The sequence below is a fragment of the Ranitomeya variabilis genome, chromosome 6 (assembly GCF_051348905.1).
Source record: "Ranitomeya variabilis isolate aRanVar5 chromosome 6, aRanVar5.hap1, whole genome shotgun sequence".
Taxonomy (NCBI): domain Eukaryota; kingdom Metazoa; phylum Chordata; class Amphibia; order Anura; family Dendrobatidae; genus Ranitomeya; species Ranitomeya variabilis.
Genome location: NC_135237.1, coordinates 570,329,845 through 570,348,934, shown reverse-complemented (window position 1 = coordinate 570,348,934; position 19,090 = coordinate 570,329,845). Strand labels below are relative to the sequence as shown.

Sequence of the window (19,090 nt, the reverse complement as noted above, 5' to 3'; positions counted from 1 at the left end):
GGGGGCACTTTATAATATCGGGGGACACGTAATGTTGTATTATGGGGGCATATTATAATATCGGGGGACACGTAATATTATATTATGGGGGCATATTATAATGTCAGGGGACACGTAATGTTGTATTATGGGGGCATATTATAATATCGGGGGACACGTAATATTATATTATGGGGGAATATTATAATGTCAGGGGACACGTAATGTTGTATTATGGGGGCATATTATAATATCGGGGGACACGTAATGTTGTATTATGGGGGAATATTATAATGTCAGGGGACACGTAATGTTGTATTATGGGGGCATATTATAATATCGGGGGACACGTAATATTATATTATGGGGGAATATTATAATGTCAGGGGACACGTAATGTTGTATTATGGGGGCATATTATAATATCGGGGGACACGTAATGTTGTATTATGGGGGAATATTATAATGTCAGGGGACACGTAATGTTGTATTATGGGGGCATATTATAATATCGGGGGACACGTAATATTATATTATGGGGGAATATTATAATGTCAGGGGACACGTAATGTTGTATTATGGGGGCATATTATAATATCGGGGGACACGTAATGTTGTATTATTGGGGCATATTATAATATCGGGGGACACGTAATGTTGTATTATGGGGGCATATTATAATATCGGGGGACACGTAATGTTGTATTATGGGGGCATATTATAATATCGGGGGACACGTAATGTTGTATTATGGGGGCATATTATAATGTCAGGGGACACGTAATGTTGTATTATGGGGGCATATTATAATATCGGGGGACACGTAATGTTGTATTATGGGGGCATATTATAATATCGGGGGACACATAATGTTATATTATGGGGGCATATTATAATATCGGGGGACACGTAATGTTGTATTATGGGGGCATTTTATAATATCGGGGGACACGTAATGTTGTATTATAGGGGCATATTATAATATCGGGGGACACGTAATGTTGTATTATGGGGGCATATTATAATATCGGGGGACACGTAATGTTGTATTATGGGGGCATTTTATAATATCGGGGGACACGTAATGTTGTATTATGGGGGCATATAATATCGGGCGACACATAATGTTATATTATGGGGGCATATTATAATATCGGGGGACACGTAATGTTGTATTATGGGGGCATATTATAATATCGGGGGACACATAATGTTATATTATGGGGGCATATTATAATATCGGGGGACACATAATGTTATATTATGGGGGCATATTATAATATCGGGGGACACGTAATGTTGCATTATGGGGGCATTTTATAATATCGGGGGACACGTAATGTTGTATTATGGGGGCATATTATAATATCGGGGGACACGTAATGTTGTATTATGGGGGCATATTATAATATCGGGGGACACGTAATGTTGTATTATGGGGGCATATTATAATATCGGGGGACACGTAATGTTGTATTATGGGGGCATATTATAATATCGGGGGACACGTAATGTTGTATTATGGGGGCATATTATAATATCGGGGGACACGTAATATTATATTATGGGGGAATATTATAATATCGGGGGACACGTAATGTTGTATTATGGGGGCATATTATAATATCGGGGGACACGTAATGTTGTATTATGGGGGCATATTATAATATCGGGGGACACGTAATATTATATTATGGGGGGATATTATAATATCGGGGGACACGTAATGTTGTATTATGGGGGCATATTATAATATCGGGGGACACGTAATGTTGTATTATGGGGGCATATTATAATATCAGGGGACACGTAATATTATATTATGGGGGGATATTATAATATCGGGGGACACGTAATGTTGTATTATGGGGGCATATTATAATATCGGGGGACACGTAATGTTGTATTATGGGGGCATATTATAATATCGGGGGACACGTAATGTTGTATTATGGGGGCATATTATAATATCGGGGGACACGTAATGTTGTATTATGGGGGCATATTATAATATCGGGGGACACGTAATGTTGTATTATGGGGGCATATTATAATATCGGGGGACACGTAATGTTGTATTATGGGGGCATATTATAATATCGGGGGACACGTAATGTTGTATTATGGGGGCATATTATAATATCGGGGGACACGTAATATTATATTATGGGGGAATATTATAATATCGGGGGACACGTAATGTTGTATTATGGGGGCATATTATAATATCGGGGGACACGTAATGTTGTATTATGGGGGCATATTATAATATCGGGGGACACGTAATATTATATTATGGGGGGATATTATAATATCGGGGGACACGTAATGTTGTATTATGGGGGCATATTATAATATCGGGGGACACGTAATGTTGTATTATGGGGGCACATTATAATATTAGGGGACATGTAATATTATATTATGGGGCTTAATATCAGGGGACATGTAATATATTATTGGGGTATATAATAATATTAGAGGACATGTAAATTAATATTATATTATGGAGGCACATTATAATATCGGGGGACATGTAATATTATATTATGAGGGCACATTATAATATTGGGGGACATGTAATATTATATTATGGGGTTGGGCAGCACGGAGGTTCAGTGGATAGCACAGCAGCCTTGCAGTGCTGGAGTTCAGGGCTCTAATGCCACCTTGGACAACATCTGCAAGGAGTTTGTATGTTCTCTCCGTGTTTGCGTGGGTTTCCTCCGGGTTCTCCGGTTTCCTCCCACATTCCAAAGACATACTGATAGGGAATCCAGATTGTGAGCCCCAACGGTGACATTGACGGTAATGTGTGCAACCTGTAAAGCGCTGCGGAATATGTTAGCGCTAAATAAAAATAAAGATTATTATTATTATTATTATATTATAATATTGGGGACATGTAATATTACATTATGGGGCTCATTATAATATCAGGGGACAGGTGATATTATATTATGGGGCACATTATAATATCAGAGGACATGTAATATTATATTATGGGGGCGCATTATAATATTAGGGGACATGTAATATATTATGGGGGCCACATTATAATATTGGGGGCATGTAATATTACATTATGGGCCTCATTATAATATCAGGGGACATGTAATATTATATTATGGGGCACATTATCATATAGGGGGTAATATTATATTATGGGGGCACATTATCATATAGGGGGTAATATTATATTATGGGGGCACATTATCATATAGGGGTAATATTATATTATGGGGGCACATTATCATATAGGGGGTAATATTATATTATGGGGGCACATTATCATATAGGGGGTAATATTATATTATGGGGGCACAATATAATATAGGGGGTAATATTATATTATGGGGGCACATTATCATATAGGGGGTAATATTATATTATGGGGGCACAATATAATATAGGGGGTAATATTATATTATGGGGGCACATTATAATATAGGGGGTAATATTATATTATGGGGGCACAATATAATATAGGGGGTAATATTATATTATGGGGGCATATTATAATATAGGGGGTAATATTATATTATGGGGGCACAATATAATAGAGGGGGTAATATTATATTATGGGGGCACATTATCATATAGGGGTTAATATTATATTATGAGGGCACATTATCATATAGGGGGTAATATTATATTATGGGGGCACATTATCATATAGGGGGTAATATTATATTATGGGGGCACATTATCATATAGGGGGTAATATTATATTATGGGGGCACATTATCATATAGGGGGTAATATTATATTATGGGGGCACATTATCATATAGGGGGTAATATTATATTATGGGGGCACATTATCATATAGGGGGTAATATTATATTATGGGGGCACATTATCATATAGGGGGTAATATTATATTATGGGGGCACATTATCATATAGGGGGTAATATTATATTATGGGGGCACATTATCATATAGGGGGTAATATTATATTATGGGGGCACATTATCATATAGGGGGTAATATTATATTATGGGGGCATATTATCATATAGGGGGTAATATTATATTATGGGGGCACATTATCGTATAGGGGGTAATATTATATTATGGGGGCACATTATTGTATAGGGGGTAATATTATATTATGGGGGCACAATATAATATAGGGGGTAATATTATATTATGGGGGCACATTATCATATAGGGGTAATATATTATGGGGGCACATTATCATATAGGGGGTAATATTATATTATGGGGGCACATTATCATATAGGGGGTAATATTATATTATGGGGGCACATTATCATATAGGGGGTAATATTATATTATGGGGGCACATTATCATATAGGGGGTAATATTATATTATGGGGGCACACTACTATTACCTGCAGGTTTGCTGCTCGCACATTGTACTGACAGGCTGGTGACTTTCCTCCAGCAGTGCAGGGGTGGATGAGGAGGGGGTGTGTCCGGACTACATCTCCCGGCATGCACTGGACACGTCACACCCGGAAGTGCAGTGTGGATTGAATGAGGAGCCGGAGCAGGTGAGGGGGGAGCGGCCGCTGCTGGGGGGAGTCTTCCTCCGCCGTGATACCGGGGGCTCCGCCGGGCCGCGCTGTGTGCTGCTGCTGCTCTCTGGTATCAGCCTCCTTTCCGGGTGGTAACGAGGAGTCCTGCGGGATAATTCACACGCCGCGTCTTCTGCCTCCTGTGCAGCGTTAGATCGGTGTGTGGACTCCTCGGTGCAGGCGGCTCTTTTTCTGTTGTTTTTCCTTCTTTGTGGCCGGAGATGAAGAATGAAGCTTCTCTCTGGCGTTTCGCTCCCACAGACCCCAGGTCTGCGCTGTTTTTGTTGGAGGCTTTTTTTAACAAATGATTTTAGATCTGAGCTTTGTGTATATATATATATGTATATATATGTATATATATATATATATATATATATATATATATATATATATAATTTATCTATTTCTAAATGAATGCTTCCCCTCCGTCCGCCTCTGCTCACACGTGCGGTCAGTGCAGGTGCAGCAGGTGAGGGGTTAATCATCCGTGGTGGTCCCCACTGTGGGTGCTCCTGGGCCCACTGCGGCTGGACATGGTCGGCAGGGTGTACGAGGGGTTAATACAGGTGGCGGCAGCAGGAGCGGGCACCACGGAGCGTGGCATAATGGGGCGGTACTGCGGCAGGTCGGCGCTGCCACTGATGACACGTCCGGCCCCTTCTCACCTGGACCCCGTAATATCCCGGCTACTATACGTTATATACAATATATGCCGATCCCCTACAATCTGCGCTTATCCCGGGTGTGCGCGCGTTCTGTCAGTGGGGTGCTCCAGGGGCCACTTGGATATTTCCACCATCAGTCGCACAAAATCATCAACTTGAAACTTCCCCTTTTATATTTGGTCATTCATGTAATGACCCCTGATGTGACGGCGGAGCTGCTGTCCGGTGAGTAAGTTTGGGAAAGAAATTACAGAAGTAAGTTGTTCCAAAAACATGTATATACACGGCAGGTCTCCTCACAGGAGGAGAATTGTACGCCGAGACTGCTGTATATACATCACACAGGAGACGCCGAGACTGCTGTATATGCACCACACTGGAGACGCCGAGACTGCTGTATATACATCACACTGGAGACGCCGAGACTGCCGTATATACAGCACACAGGAGACGCCGAGACTGCTGTATATACACCACACTGAAGACGCCGAGACTGCCGTATATACATCACACAGGAGACGCCGAGACTGCCGTATATGCATCACACAGGAGACGCCGAGACTGCCGTATATGCAGCACACAGGAGACGCCGAGACTGCCGTATATGGAGCACACAGGAGACGCCGAGACTGCCGTATATGCAGCACACAGGAGACGCCGAGACTGCCGTATATGCAGCACACAGGAGACGCCGAGACTGCCGTATATACATCACACTGGAGACGCCGAGACTGCCGTATATACAGCACACAGGAGACGCCGAGACTGCCGTATATACATCACACTGGAGACGCCGAGACTGCCGTATATACACCACACTGGAGACGCCGAGACTGCCGTATGTACACCACACTGGAGACGCCGAGACTGCCGTATGTACATCACACTGGAGACGCCGAGACTGCCGTATATACACCACACTGGAGACGCCGAGACTGCCGTATATACACCACACTGGAGACGCCGAGACTGCCGTATATACACCACACTGGAGACGCCGAGACTGCCGTATATACACCACACTGGAGACGCCGAGACTGCCGTATATACACCACACTGGAGACGCCGAGACTGCCATATATACATCACACTGGAGACGCCGAGACTGCTGTATATACACCACACAGGAGATGCCGAGACTGCCGTATATGCAGCACACCCGAGACTGCTGTATATACAGCACACGGGAGACTGCCGTATAAACGTCATCACACAGGAGATGCCGAGACTGTTGTGGCTGTCTTAGTTTGTGAGACGGGAGCGTAGAGTGTGTTATCTCCACCAGCAAAGAACATCCTGATGCCGGCACTGGCCAGCGTCCGGCCATCATACTGTATTGCATGCGCAGCAGTGTACGGTAGTGAGTGCTGCGTGTATGTGCTCACAGTGTAAGAAAGAATTAAAGGGCCAGCAAAATGGGAGCGCCATTCCAAGCACTGTGGTGCCTGTGGGTCGGCCGTTCCCCACCCCTGTGTTATATGGTCACTGATGATACTGGAAGGTGGAAGTCTTCTATTACTCCCTGTTGTCAGCCATTACTGGGGGGTGATCCTGCCCCTCTGGTGAGCAGAGGTTGGTGGTCCCCTCCAGAAGGCCAGTAATCTGCTGCCCGGCTTTCCCCTCCTCCGGTCATGGTGGGCTGAGGTTAGGAGCAGATTTATCATGGCTGCCCACATTATCTCCTTGAGCTCCTTTCTCCCTCCTCTCCTGATAATTGATTACAATGTATCCCTCTGTTTCCTGCAGAAGACTGGGTGCAATTGTAACAAACCCTCAGATGTGAGGCAGTATTGGGTGTTTTACACAGTTCTCCTTGCAACAAAAAAACCTTCCAGTTCATTCACAGGAATGAAAGATCGTCAAAAATGTTGAAAATTAGAAACCTAAAGTGTATGAGAAGGTGTGAGCGCTCGGTGACCGTGCTGTGTCCTGTCCGGATGTCTTCTCCTCCCTCAGCCTGGAGCTTCACCTTCTGTCCTCAATGCGGGGGACTACACCAGAGGTGTCATAACCCTGTGTACGGGGAGAACGGTGCACAGCGCCCCCCGGTCCTGCTCTGCGGTCTTACTACGAGGACTGGCAACTCGGGAACTATAGGATATAAAATGTAATATCCCTATAGGAGGCGGGGGGAGTAAGGCGCGATGTTGTGGGAGGCGGGCAGGGTAAGGCGCGATGTTGTGGGAGGCGGGCGGTAAGGCGCGATGTTGTGGGAGGCGGGCGGGGTAAGGCGCGATGTCGTGGGAGGCGGGCGGGGTAAGGCGCGATGTCGTGGGAGGCGGGATGTCGTGGGAGGCGGGGGGGTAAGGCGCGATGTCGCGGGAGGCGGTGGGAGTAAGGCGCGATGTCGCGGGAGGCGGTGGGAGTAAGGCGACTTTGTTGTTTCTCTGCAGGATAAATCACTATGACAGATAATAAACCAAAGAGAATCCTAGTAACGGGCGGCTCCGGGCTGGTGGGCAAAGCCATCGAGAAGATTGTGGGGGATGGAGAAGGACGACCGGATGAGGAATGGATCTTTCTGTCTTCCAAGGACGCCGATCTCACGTGAGTACAAAGTACATGAGCAGTGAGCAGACACTGTGTCCACACAAATTGGCTGTCGCTTGCGTGTGTCGGGGTCGCCCGTTGCTGGCGTGTGCCGTGGTCGCCTGCTGCTCAGTACTGGTCCTCGCTCACCCATTGGTTCTCTTCCTTGCAGGGACACTGTGGACACTCGGGCGCTATTTGAGAAGCACAGACCCACCCACGTCATCCATCTGGCGGCCATGGTGGGCGGACTCTTCCGAAACATGAAGTATAACCTGGATTTCCTGGTAAGATTCTTTAGACTGACATGATGGGAGTTGTTGCAGACAGGAGGACCAGGGAATGGCGCGGACTTTGACAGTGAGAGAAATCAAGGTGCAGAAATTTCAGGTTGCTTGTAGGTAAAAATAAAAAAATGTTTTTTTTCAGACTGATAAAGCCTTTATAGACAACACGTTTCGGCTGTGTGCAGCCTTCATCAGGTGTCTGGAGAAAGTGAATTTGAACCTTCTTATCTAGCCCTTTCCCAGTGTGAGAGGCGGAGACAAGATGATGAGGAGGGAACCATCCTGCATATTGTGTGTGTGTGTGTGTGTATATATATATATATATATATATATATATATATATATATATATATATAATTAGATGGTGGCTCGATTCTAACGCATCGGGTATTCTGGAATATGTTTATATGTATGCATATAGCAGCCACATAGTATATAGCACAGGCCACGTAGTATATAGGAGCCATGTAGTATATAGCAGACAAATACTACGTGGCCTGTGCTATATACTATGTGGCTGATACATACATACATACATACATACATACATACATACATACATACATACATACTGTAGAATACCCGATGCGTTAATACAGGCCACGCAGTATATAGCAGCCACGCAGTATATAACACAGGCGACGTAGTATATAACACAGGCCACGCAGTATATAACACAGGGCACGTAGTATAAAGCACAGCCCACGTAGTATATAACACTGCCCATGTAGTATATAGCAGCCACGCGGTATATAACACAGCCCACGTAGTATTTAGCAGTGTGGGCACCATATCCCTGTTAAAAAAAATAAAAAAATAAAAAAAAAATAATTAAAATAAAAAATAGTTATATACTCACCCGCCAGGATCCAGCGAAGCTCTGGCGATGCGCGCGCGGCTGCCGCCATCTTCCGTTCCCAGGATGCATTGCGAAATTACCCAGATGACTTAGCGGTGTCACGAGACCGCTAAGACTTCTGGGTAATTTCGCAATGCATCTCTGGGAATGGAAGATGGCGGCAGCCGCGAGTGCATCGGCGGACTACGGAAGGTGAGAATAGCAGGTTTTTTGTTTTTTTATTATTTTTAACATTACATCTTTTTACTATTGATGCTGCATAGGCAGCATCAATAGTAAAAAGTTGGGGACACACAGGGTTAATAGCAGCGGTAACGGAGTGCGTTACCCGCGGCACAACATGGTCCGTTACCGCTGGCATTAACCCTGTGTGAGCGGTGACCGGAGGGGTGTATGGGGCGGGCGCCGGGCACTGACTGCGGGGGAGTAGGGAGGGACTAATCAGACTGTTCCTGTCGCTGATTGGTCTCGCCAGCTGCCTGTCATGGCTGCCGCGACCAATCAGGGACGCAGGATTTCCGTTACAAAAGTTGCAGACAGACAGAAGTACCCCTTAGACAATCTAATATATAAAGCTGAATGTGTGTGTGTGTATGTCCGGGATTGGCATCTGCACCGTCGCAGCTAGAGCCACAAAATGTTGCACAGTCACACGTCTGGACCCCGAGAGCGTCATAGGCTATGTTGTGAGGCTAAATTTTAACCCCGCACATTCCAATTCACCAAACAATTTTGCCCCTATCTACATAATGGGGAAAAAGTGAAAGGAAAAGTGTTGGAGGCAAATTGACAGCCAGGAGGAGATGGCATACAGGTATATACTATATACACGGGAGATGATATACAGCTATATATTATATACAGGAGGAGATGACACACACATATATTATATACAGGAGGAGACATACAGGTATATACTATATACAGGAGGAGATGATATACAGCTATATATTATATACAGGAGGAGATGACATACAGGTATATACTATATACAGGAGGAGATGACACACAGGTATATACTATATACAGGGGAGATGACATACAGGTATATACTATATACAGGAGGAGATGGCATACAGGTATATACTATATACAGGGGAGATGATATACAGCTATATATTATATACAGGAGGAGATGACATACAGGTATATACTATATACAGGAGGAGATGACACACAGGTATATACTATATACAGGGGAGATGACATACAGGTATATACTATATACAGGAGGAGATGGCATACAGGTATATACTATATACAGGGGAGATGATATACAGCTATATATTATATACAGGAGGAGATGACATGCAGCTATATATTATATACAGGAGGAGACATACAGGTATATACTATATACAGGGGAGATGACATACACGTATATACTATATACAGGAGGAGATGACACACAGGTATATACTATATACAGGGGAGATGACACACAGGTATATACTATATACAGGGGAGATGACATACAGGTATATACTATATACAGGAGGAGATGGCATACAGGTATATACTATATACAGGGGAGATGATATACAGCTATATATTATATACAGGAGGAGATGACATGCAGCTATATATTATATACAGGAGGAGACATACAGGTATATACTATATACAGGGGAGATGACATACACGTATATACTATATACAGGAGGAGATGACATACAGCTATATATTATATACAGGAGGAGACATACAGGTATATACTATATACAGGGGAGATGACTTACAGGTATATACTATATACAGGAGATGACATACAGGTATATACTATATACAGGAGATGACATACAGGTATATACTATATACAGGAGGAGATGACATACAGGTATATACTATATACAGGAGCAGATGACATACAGGTATATACTGAGGGGAAAATAAGAGGTGTGAGGTGAAAATGAAGAGGTGTGAGTGCAAAAGGAGAGGAGTGAGGGGGGGAAAATAGTGGAGTGATTGGAAAAAGACAGATGTGAGGTCAAAATGACATGTGTTAGGGGGGAATGAGAGGAGCGAGGGGGAAATGAAGAGGAGTGAGGTGCTATAACTAACAGTTACTATGCCTGGGCAACGCCGGGCTCTTCAGCTGGTTGTGTGTGTGTGTATATATATATATATATATATCTATATATCCATGAACCGATTTATAAGAAACCTGTCGATCTAATTAAATTCCCCCTAAGATGTATCCCAATAAATGACCTTCTATCCTTCAAAAAAAAAAGAGAAAAAACTTTTGAAAAAGGAAAAAAAATCAAATTAATGAATGAATAAGGCTACGTTCACACTAGCGTTGTGCGCCGCTGCGTCGGCGACGCAACGCAAAACGCACGCAAAAACGCTGCGTTTTGCGACGCATGCGTCGGTTTTTGCCGATAATCGGACGCAAGAAAAATGCAACTTGTTGCGTTTTCTTGGTCCGACGCTTGCGGCAAAAAAGACGCATGTGTGGCACAACGCAACAAAAAAAAACGCATGCGTCCCCCATGTTAAGTCGCCGACGCAAATCCGACGCACATTAGCTTAACGCTAATGTGAACGTAGCCTGCAAACATTTTTTCCTCCTTTCTCTCGATAGATAAATAAAAATGGGAGAAAAGCCATTTCTGTATGTAATGTGTGTATACGAGTAGGTGTAGGAGCAGCTTTGTTTCCAGGATCCACCTGCAGCCACATCACAGGAAAAACTAACATCCAGAAACTGCTGAGTATCAGCAGGTCGTATACTCCAGTCACATCCAGAGCTGCATTCACAATACCGCTGGCTGCAGCTGACTGCATCCTTCTGTTTTGAACCTAAATAAACAGATATTATCTAGTGCGTGATGTGAGCACTACATCTACCAGCGGCCACCGCAGCTGAGCATGCGCCGCAGCAGAGCACGTGCCACAGCAGAGCACGCGCCACAGCACGCTCTGCAGACCCCGAGCCTCCAAGGGTGAAGTGTGATTTCCCACAGAAATATCAGGAAAGCAGGACTATTTACTTTTGCATGCTACTGGAGGATAAGAATTGTTAATGCAGCTGTGGGGAATGCAGCTCCAGATGTGACTGGAGGAGAACAGTGAGGAATGCAGCTCCGGATGTGACTGGAGGAGAACAGTGGGGGATGCAGCTCCGGATGTGACTGGAGGAGAACAGTGGGGGATGCAGCTCCGGATGTGACTGGAGGATAACAGTGGGGGATGCAGCTCCGGATGTGACTGGAGGAGAACAGTGGGGGATGCAGCTCCGGATGTGACGGGGAATGCAGCTCCGGATGTGACTGGAGGATAACAGTGAGGAATGCAGCTCCGGATGTGACTGGAGGATAACAGTGGGGGATGCAGCTCCAGATGTGACTGGGGGATAACAGTGGGGAATGCAGCTCCAGATGTGACTGGAGGATAACAGTGGGGAATGCAGCTCCGGATGTGACTGGAGGATAACAGGGGGGGTTGCAGCTCCGGATGTGACTGGAGGATAACAGTGGGGAATGCAGCTCCAAATGTGACTGGAGGAGAACAGTGGGGGATGCAGCTCCGGATGTGACTGGAGGATAACAGTGGGGGTGCAGCTCCGGATGTGACTGGAGGAGAACAGTGGGGGATGCAGCTCCGGATGTGACTGGAGGACAACAGTGGGGAATGCAGCTCCGGATGTGACTAGAGGAGAACAGTGGGGGATGCAGCTCCGGATGTGACTGGAGGAGAACAGTGGGGGATGCAGCTCCGGATGTGACTGGAGGATAACAGTGGGGGTGCAGCTCCGGATGTGACTGGAGGAGAACAGTGGGGGATGCAGCTCCGGATGTGACTGGAGGAGAACAGTGGGGGATGCAGCTCCGGATGTGACTAGAGGAGAACAGTGGGGGATGCAGCTCCGGATGTGACTGGAGGATAACAGTGGGGGTGCAGCTCCGGATGTGACTGGAGGAGAACAGTGGGGGATGCAGCTCCGGATGTGACTGCAGCTTACATGAGATGTGCCCTCAGAGCTGACCTTCTTTCCTACTGTAGAGGAAGAACCTGCAGATTAATGATAATGTGCTGCACACCTCGTATGAGCTGGGGGTCCAGAAGGTGGTCTCCTGCCTCTCCACCTGCATCTTCCCAGACAAGACCACCTACCCCATTGATGAGACCATGGTTAGTAGAGACCACCACATGTGATATATCCGCCACTTCTCTCTACCCGCTTTCACCACAGTCTTCCCTGCAGATTCATCTCGGACCCCCGCACAGCTCAAACTTCGGCTATTCCTACGCCAAGAGGATGATTGACGTCCAGAACAGGTAACGCCCCCAGCATGATACTGTACGGGGAGGGGCTGTGCTCACTGGTGTAACTGGGAATGGTTGGGGCGTGAGGACGCTGAAGGGGTCTGGGTAGAGGGTCCGCCGGGGGAGTCTGCGCACAGGGTCCGCCGGGGAAGTCTGAGCACGGGGTCCGCCGGGGGAGTCTGCGTACGGGGTCTGCCGGGGGAGTCTGCGTACAGCCACAGCAGGCTCATACTGTATAGGTTTCGCTGACGGGGTCTACGTACGGGGTCTGCCGGGGGAGTCTGCGCACGGGGTCCGCCGGGGGACTCTGCGTACAGCAGCAGCAGGCTCATACTGTACAGGGTTCACCGGGGGAGTCTGCATAGAGGGGCCGCCTGGGTAGTCTGCGTACAGTAGCAGCAGGCTCATACTGTACAGGGTCCACCGAGGGGGTCTGCGCACGGGGTCCGCCGGGGGAGTCTGCGTACGGGGTCCGCCGGGGGAGTCTGCGTACGGGGTCCGCCGGGGGAGTCTGCGCACGGGGTCCGCCGGGGGAGTCTGCATAGAGGGGCTGCCTGGGTAGTCTGCGTACAGCAGCAGCAGGCTCATACTGTGCAGGGACAGCAGATGACACTGAGGACTGTTAGTTGATTTGTGCAGTGTCTCCTCTTGGCTTTGTGTCCTCCTGTAGTTCTCCATCTCCTGGTGCCGTACGTCCCATTTGCTCCATGTCTCGTATCACATTTCGTTCTCCCCCAGTGTCTGAGCACAGAAATATTCGGCTGAAAGCTATAATCTACTCCAGGTCATGGCCTGGACACCGTCCATGAAGACCCGAGCACTGCCTGGCCTGGTGGACAGGCTGATGGGATCTGCCCGAGGATCTCATCTGCTATATACATATGAAGGATTTAACGAGAAAAAATCCCAAGGGTAAATTCATTTAGGACCAAAAACTCCATACGTGTAGAAAATGCTGAGATCGGAGGGGAGTGAGCCGCCGCCACCATGGAGTATAATCCAAACTATACAATCTTTATTGAGCAAATCTCGTAGAAATTATTAAGAGAGAGAGAACGGCGAGACGCCAAATTGTGGAGCAAAGGTTACAATATAGAGCGCAGAATGTTCAGCAAACAGGTAAGTGCTGCGGTGACTGCCTATGTGAACACGGCAAAGATAACGTGCAGCAGCGTAGCTCACGGCTTCTGAAGAAGGTCTAACGAGACGAGCGTTGGGGCAGCGAGGACACGCTGCTTACCTTCACTGCATTAACTCCATCGTTCTTACCCTGTGCCTCCATTGCGGGTAGGTGTTCTGTCTACCACCACTGATCCCTTAGGCTGTGCTGTCACCTTGGATCAATCTGTATGCACACCGCACTTTATCTTTGCCAGTAGTAGAGGATGAACAACTCATCCAAGTAAGACGGGAGAACGCTGCAAGAGGCTGGTGGGATGCGCTGCAATAGACTGGTGGGACGCACGCACCAGCTGCACGAGATCCAGTCTAAATGGCAAATTATATCTGTGAAGGACTCTGTACAAAATGCTAAGCCGCAAAGAAAAGTATATACATGAGCTCACAAATGTGCTGAAAGAGATCGCACATCTGATATCAGTGGGTGAGGACATAGAAGATGGGCACTCTGCAGTCATAGTGCTGTGCAGTTTCCCTGATACATGCAGTACACAGTTACGCCGTAGACATGAGGTTGCAATAGACCTGACACTAGAATTTGTAAAGGCCAAGCCTAGAAGGTGGATAGCAGGGATGTAAGTAACTTCTGCAGGAAACAATCTTTCTTGCTTATGAAAGTTGAACAAATGCAAAAGGTCCTGAACACGGAGTTCTCGTGTCCTGGTAAAAATGGACAGTCAGTAAAAGACGTGTTGTATTTTCCCACTATAGAAGGACTGTTATCTATAAAGCGTGTAACGGCCAAAGGACTCAATATAACATTCCAAGATGACCGTTCTGTATCAGGAGGGAAAGCGGCTGATGGCTAATGCCAAATAGTGTTCTAATCTCAAGACAATAAAAGGTCAGGTGAGACCCTAGATCTGGTACATCTACATATGACCCTGTCCACAATTCATCTAATGTCCACTTGTTCAAATATGGGAAGATAAGAATGCTTGAATCAAATCCAAGACTACAAGGTCACTACATCCAGACCAGAAAATGGTCAGTGATCAGACTATTTCTGAGAAAGTGGCTGACGTCAGCGCAAGCCCAAAGACGACAAGTGTCCAGATAAAGAACCAAGGCGTTAAACAAGCGAAAAAGGTAAACCACCCCCACGTCTCGTAGAGAAGACATGCACAGTCAATGTCCACGAACGCACATCTTGGGAAGATATATCTCTGCTTTCAGAAGAGGAAGTTAATACATGGATAAAAGAAGAAAAGACGACCATGGAAAAAGAAGGAATGGAAAAGAGTAAGACCCAAAAGCCATGGACAGGCAGAGGAAACTTGTGATGGAACAGATAAAACGTCTGATACTAAGCATCGGAGATGAAGGAGAAGAGAACAAGGCGCATGAAGAAGAGAGAAGTCCAAACTGCTTCTGTCTCACAACATTTGTCCAAAATGGACCCGAAGATCATTGCAAAGACCTCACAGAAGGGAACATCGGAGAACTTAGGTGATTGTTGTATTAGCAGGGAGACATGCCGACCTGAAGCTGGAGTGTACAGGAGCTGCAGGCTTATACTGTGCAGGGAACCAGGATGACTTTTCAGCAGTGGTTCCTCTGTACTATACAACCTGTCTGTAATTCTTTGTTTGCACATCCAGTAATCCTCTGCATTATCACAAGTAAAACTGTTCCTTTACCCACAATGTCTGAATATAGTCCAAATATAAATGTGTAAAGGGCTGAATATCCTGCTGAAGCTGCAGCCGCTGCAATGACCTCTCTCCTCCCCATACTACAGGGCGTATCGCCAGCAGCACGGATGTAAGTTCACCGCCGTCATCCCCACCAACGTTTTCGGCCCCTACGATAATTTCAACATCGAGGACGGTCACGTGTTACCGGGACTCATCCACAAAGTGTATCAGGCTAAAGGTGAGCATCTCCTGCCACCATTATCTGTCCCTTCCCCCATCAGACGGCAAATAACAGAAATGTGCATTGTGATTGCAGAAAATGGCTCCGCGCTCTCCATCTGGGGATCCGGGAAACCGCGGCGGCAGTTTATCTACTCACTGGTGAGTCAGCAAACAGACCCTTAATACTGCAGAGCTGCACTCACTATTCTGCTGGTGCAGTCAGTGTGTGCATACATTACATTACTGATCCTGAGTTACCTCCTGTATTATACCCCAGAGCTGCACTCACTATTCTGCTGGTGCAGTCACTGTGTACATACATTACATTACTGATCCTGAGTTACATCCAGTATTATACCCCAGAGCTGCGCTCACTTTCTCATTCTCCTGTTTCCCAGGACCTGGCTCGGCTGTTTATCTGGGTGCTGCGGGAATACGATGAGGTGGATCCCATCATCCTCTCCGGTGAGGCTGTGCTCCGCGTGTCGTGTCCTGTCGGAGCGGCGGACATGTGTAGTATTATAACCTTTGTGTATTACAGTGGGAGAGGAGGACGAGGTGTCCATCAAGGAGGCGGCAGAGAGTATCGTGTCCGCCATGGACTTCAAGGGGGAAGTTCTCGTATCCTGTTAAGCAGTCACATCCAGAGCAGTATTTGCTCTTCTCATACATCGGTCGCCTCCAGAGCTGTAATCACAATATTTACACACCGGTCACATCTAAACCTGCCATCCCAGTTCTTATGCTGCTGTCACTCCTGCATCTACAATCACAAGTATAATGCTCTAGTTACACCCAGAGCTGCAATCCCAATCCTCCTCCTGCATTGTGCGCAGGGTAGACAGACGGCACATATATATGTAGCGATCGCTGCGATTCTCGCAGTTCTTGTGACTTCTCTCGGCTCCGCGGTCTTTTCTCTTAACCCCTCGCTCAGTTTGACATCACAAAGTCTGACGGACAATACAAGAAGACGGCAAGTAACGGCAAACTGCGCCAGTACCTGCCCGACTTCACGTTCACACCGTTCAGTCAGGGTAAGTGATGCACCAGCGGGGGGGCGCCGCTCTGATGTGCCCCTGAGTGGGAGGATAATAACTAGGAGGAGGAATCGATAATATGTGATAACGGAACACGTAAGATTCCATTGTAACAGGATTATTCTCCGGCCATGAAGCCGCTTTGTACAGAGTCGCTTTATAAACCCGTTTTATACCTTCAGCTCGAGTGCAGATCTCTGTGTTTCCATAGTTACAGACTACAGACAAGCACGGCGTAGTCGGATCCCATAGTCACACGGTTGAGCAGTCGCTGCAGGATTAGACGACGCAAGGATTGTTTGTAAATGTGGAAACGCATAGGTCTGCCTAGGTGCTGTATGCACAGAATGGGAGGATGGCCCTGTTCACATTGGGATCAGGATTCATGGTGGATTTTATAACTTGTGTCCGGCCCACCAGGTCTCGTGCAGGGTGATGTACCGCAGCTTCTTCCCATCACAGATTTTGCGCTTTCTCTGCAGCCGTCCAGGAAACATGTGACTGGTTTAACGCCAACTACGCCCAGGCCCGGAAGTGACCCGCTGCCGGAGAGCTGAGAACCGCGTAGTGATGCCCGGACGATGGCGACTGTTAGGATATTATTGCTCTTGGTTTCTGGTGTCGGCTGTGGGATCATCACCCTCATCATCTACCTCTGTCCTCACTGTCCGGACGTACAGCAGCGAGCGGAGCCGACGTGAGGGGTCGTTATAGGTTCTTAACACTATGCAAATCACTGATTGATCAGACCAGGGGTCACTTACTTAGGGAGCGCGGAACATGCCGACAGTGGGCAAGGTGCCCCAACCAGCTGGAGCAGATAAAGACTGCGCCCTGAATACAGCAGCGCCTCATTACTGCTGATAAATGCTCCCTAGGGTCTGATCTGTCTACGCTTGAAATAAATTATCATTTTTTGGTGATTTCTCCTGTTTGGTCCTTTTTATGTTTTATTTCTCTAGTGTTCACATGTCATCACTGTCAAGGAAACGCAACTCCGCTGCCTCCAGTCGTTTATCCAGACCGATCAGACTCATTACAGGTTGCGTATGGCTTTATGGGTGCAGTTTACAGAACAAAAGGAACAGCTAGTAAATTGTATATATTTGGTTCAGAAAGGTAGGCAGGGTTTATATAAAAAAGACAAAAATGATACAAAATGGGAACAAACAATACGATATATGAAATTAAGATAAAAAGGAATTATGAAAGAAGTACTAAACCTGATGATGCAGGAATGGCTCCCTTTATGGAGGGAAACGCTTAGATTTAGAAAAATGGAACAATCTCACAGTGAACTGTCTCTTCCAGAAATGAACAATGACAGAGACCCAACCTTTAATTTTTATTTCAGTAAGGTTCCGCCAGCATACCTCCCCTTGGTGAGATCATGTGGGGGCTGGTTGTGGGATGTACTGGGTATGTTAGAAGATTGAGGTCCCCAATTTGCAGGATATCTTAGTCCCTGGAGGTCTCATACAGTAGATATGGTTGTCATGTTTCTTGCAACTGTTTTACCTGTCTATAAAGAGGAAACGTCATGGATAGCATCATCCATAGGACCAATATTAAGTTAGAGGAGTTTTGCCGGCATGTCCGTGATGTGAGCAAATGCGTTATGTTCATCCCTTCGCTATGACACCCGAAATATATCTAACGTAAATGTTAGATCTGTGCAACTTTTTGTCTGACAGTGGCTGTGATTTTTTTATTTTTTTATTTATTAAATTTTGTAAATATATGTGAGGGAGAGCTCACTACATACCGATTTATACAGCAACCAGTATGTGGAGCTCCTTACATACGATTTATACAGCCACCACTAGAGGGAGCTCCCTACATACAGATTTATACAGCCACCACTAGGGGGAGCTCAC

At 46.2% G+C, this 19,090-nt stretch overlaps 1 protein-coding gene across 4 annotated transcripts; it reads left to right on the top strand.

Moving 5' to 3' along the window:
- The first annotated feature begins 4,363 nt into the window (after window positions 1-4,363).
- GFUS (GDP-L-fucose synthase) lies at window positions 4,364-18,144 on the top strand. Of its 4 annotated transcripts, none has more exons than XM_077271395.1 (11): window positions 4,364-4,499; window positions 7,582-7,735; window positions 7,890-8,004; window positions 12,872-13,000; window positions 13,074-13,147; window positions 16,056-16,189; window positions 16,268-16,332; window positions 16,572-16,638; window positions 16,715-16,794; window positions 17,111-17,210; window positions 17,696-18,144. In XM_077271395.1, exons 2-11 carry the CDS (start codon window positions 7,593-7,595, stop codon window positions 17,749-17,751), a joined length of 963 nt encoding a protein of 320 aa, XP_077127510.1. In that variant the 5' UTR covers window positions 4,364-4,499; window positions 7,582-7,592; the 3' UTR covers window positions 17,752-18,144. The 4 variants fall into 4 exon arrangements, with proteins under 4 accessions (XP_077127510.1, XP_077127512.1, XP_077127513.1 ...); XM_077271397.1 differs by lacking the exon at window positions 4,364-4,499 and adding an exon at window positions 4,505-4,681; XM_077271398.1 differs by lacking the exon at window positions 4,364-4,499 and adding an exon at window positions 4,512-4,593.
- The last annotated feature ends 946 nt before the right edge of the window (window positions 18,145-19,090 follow it).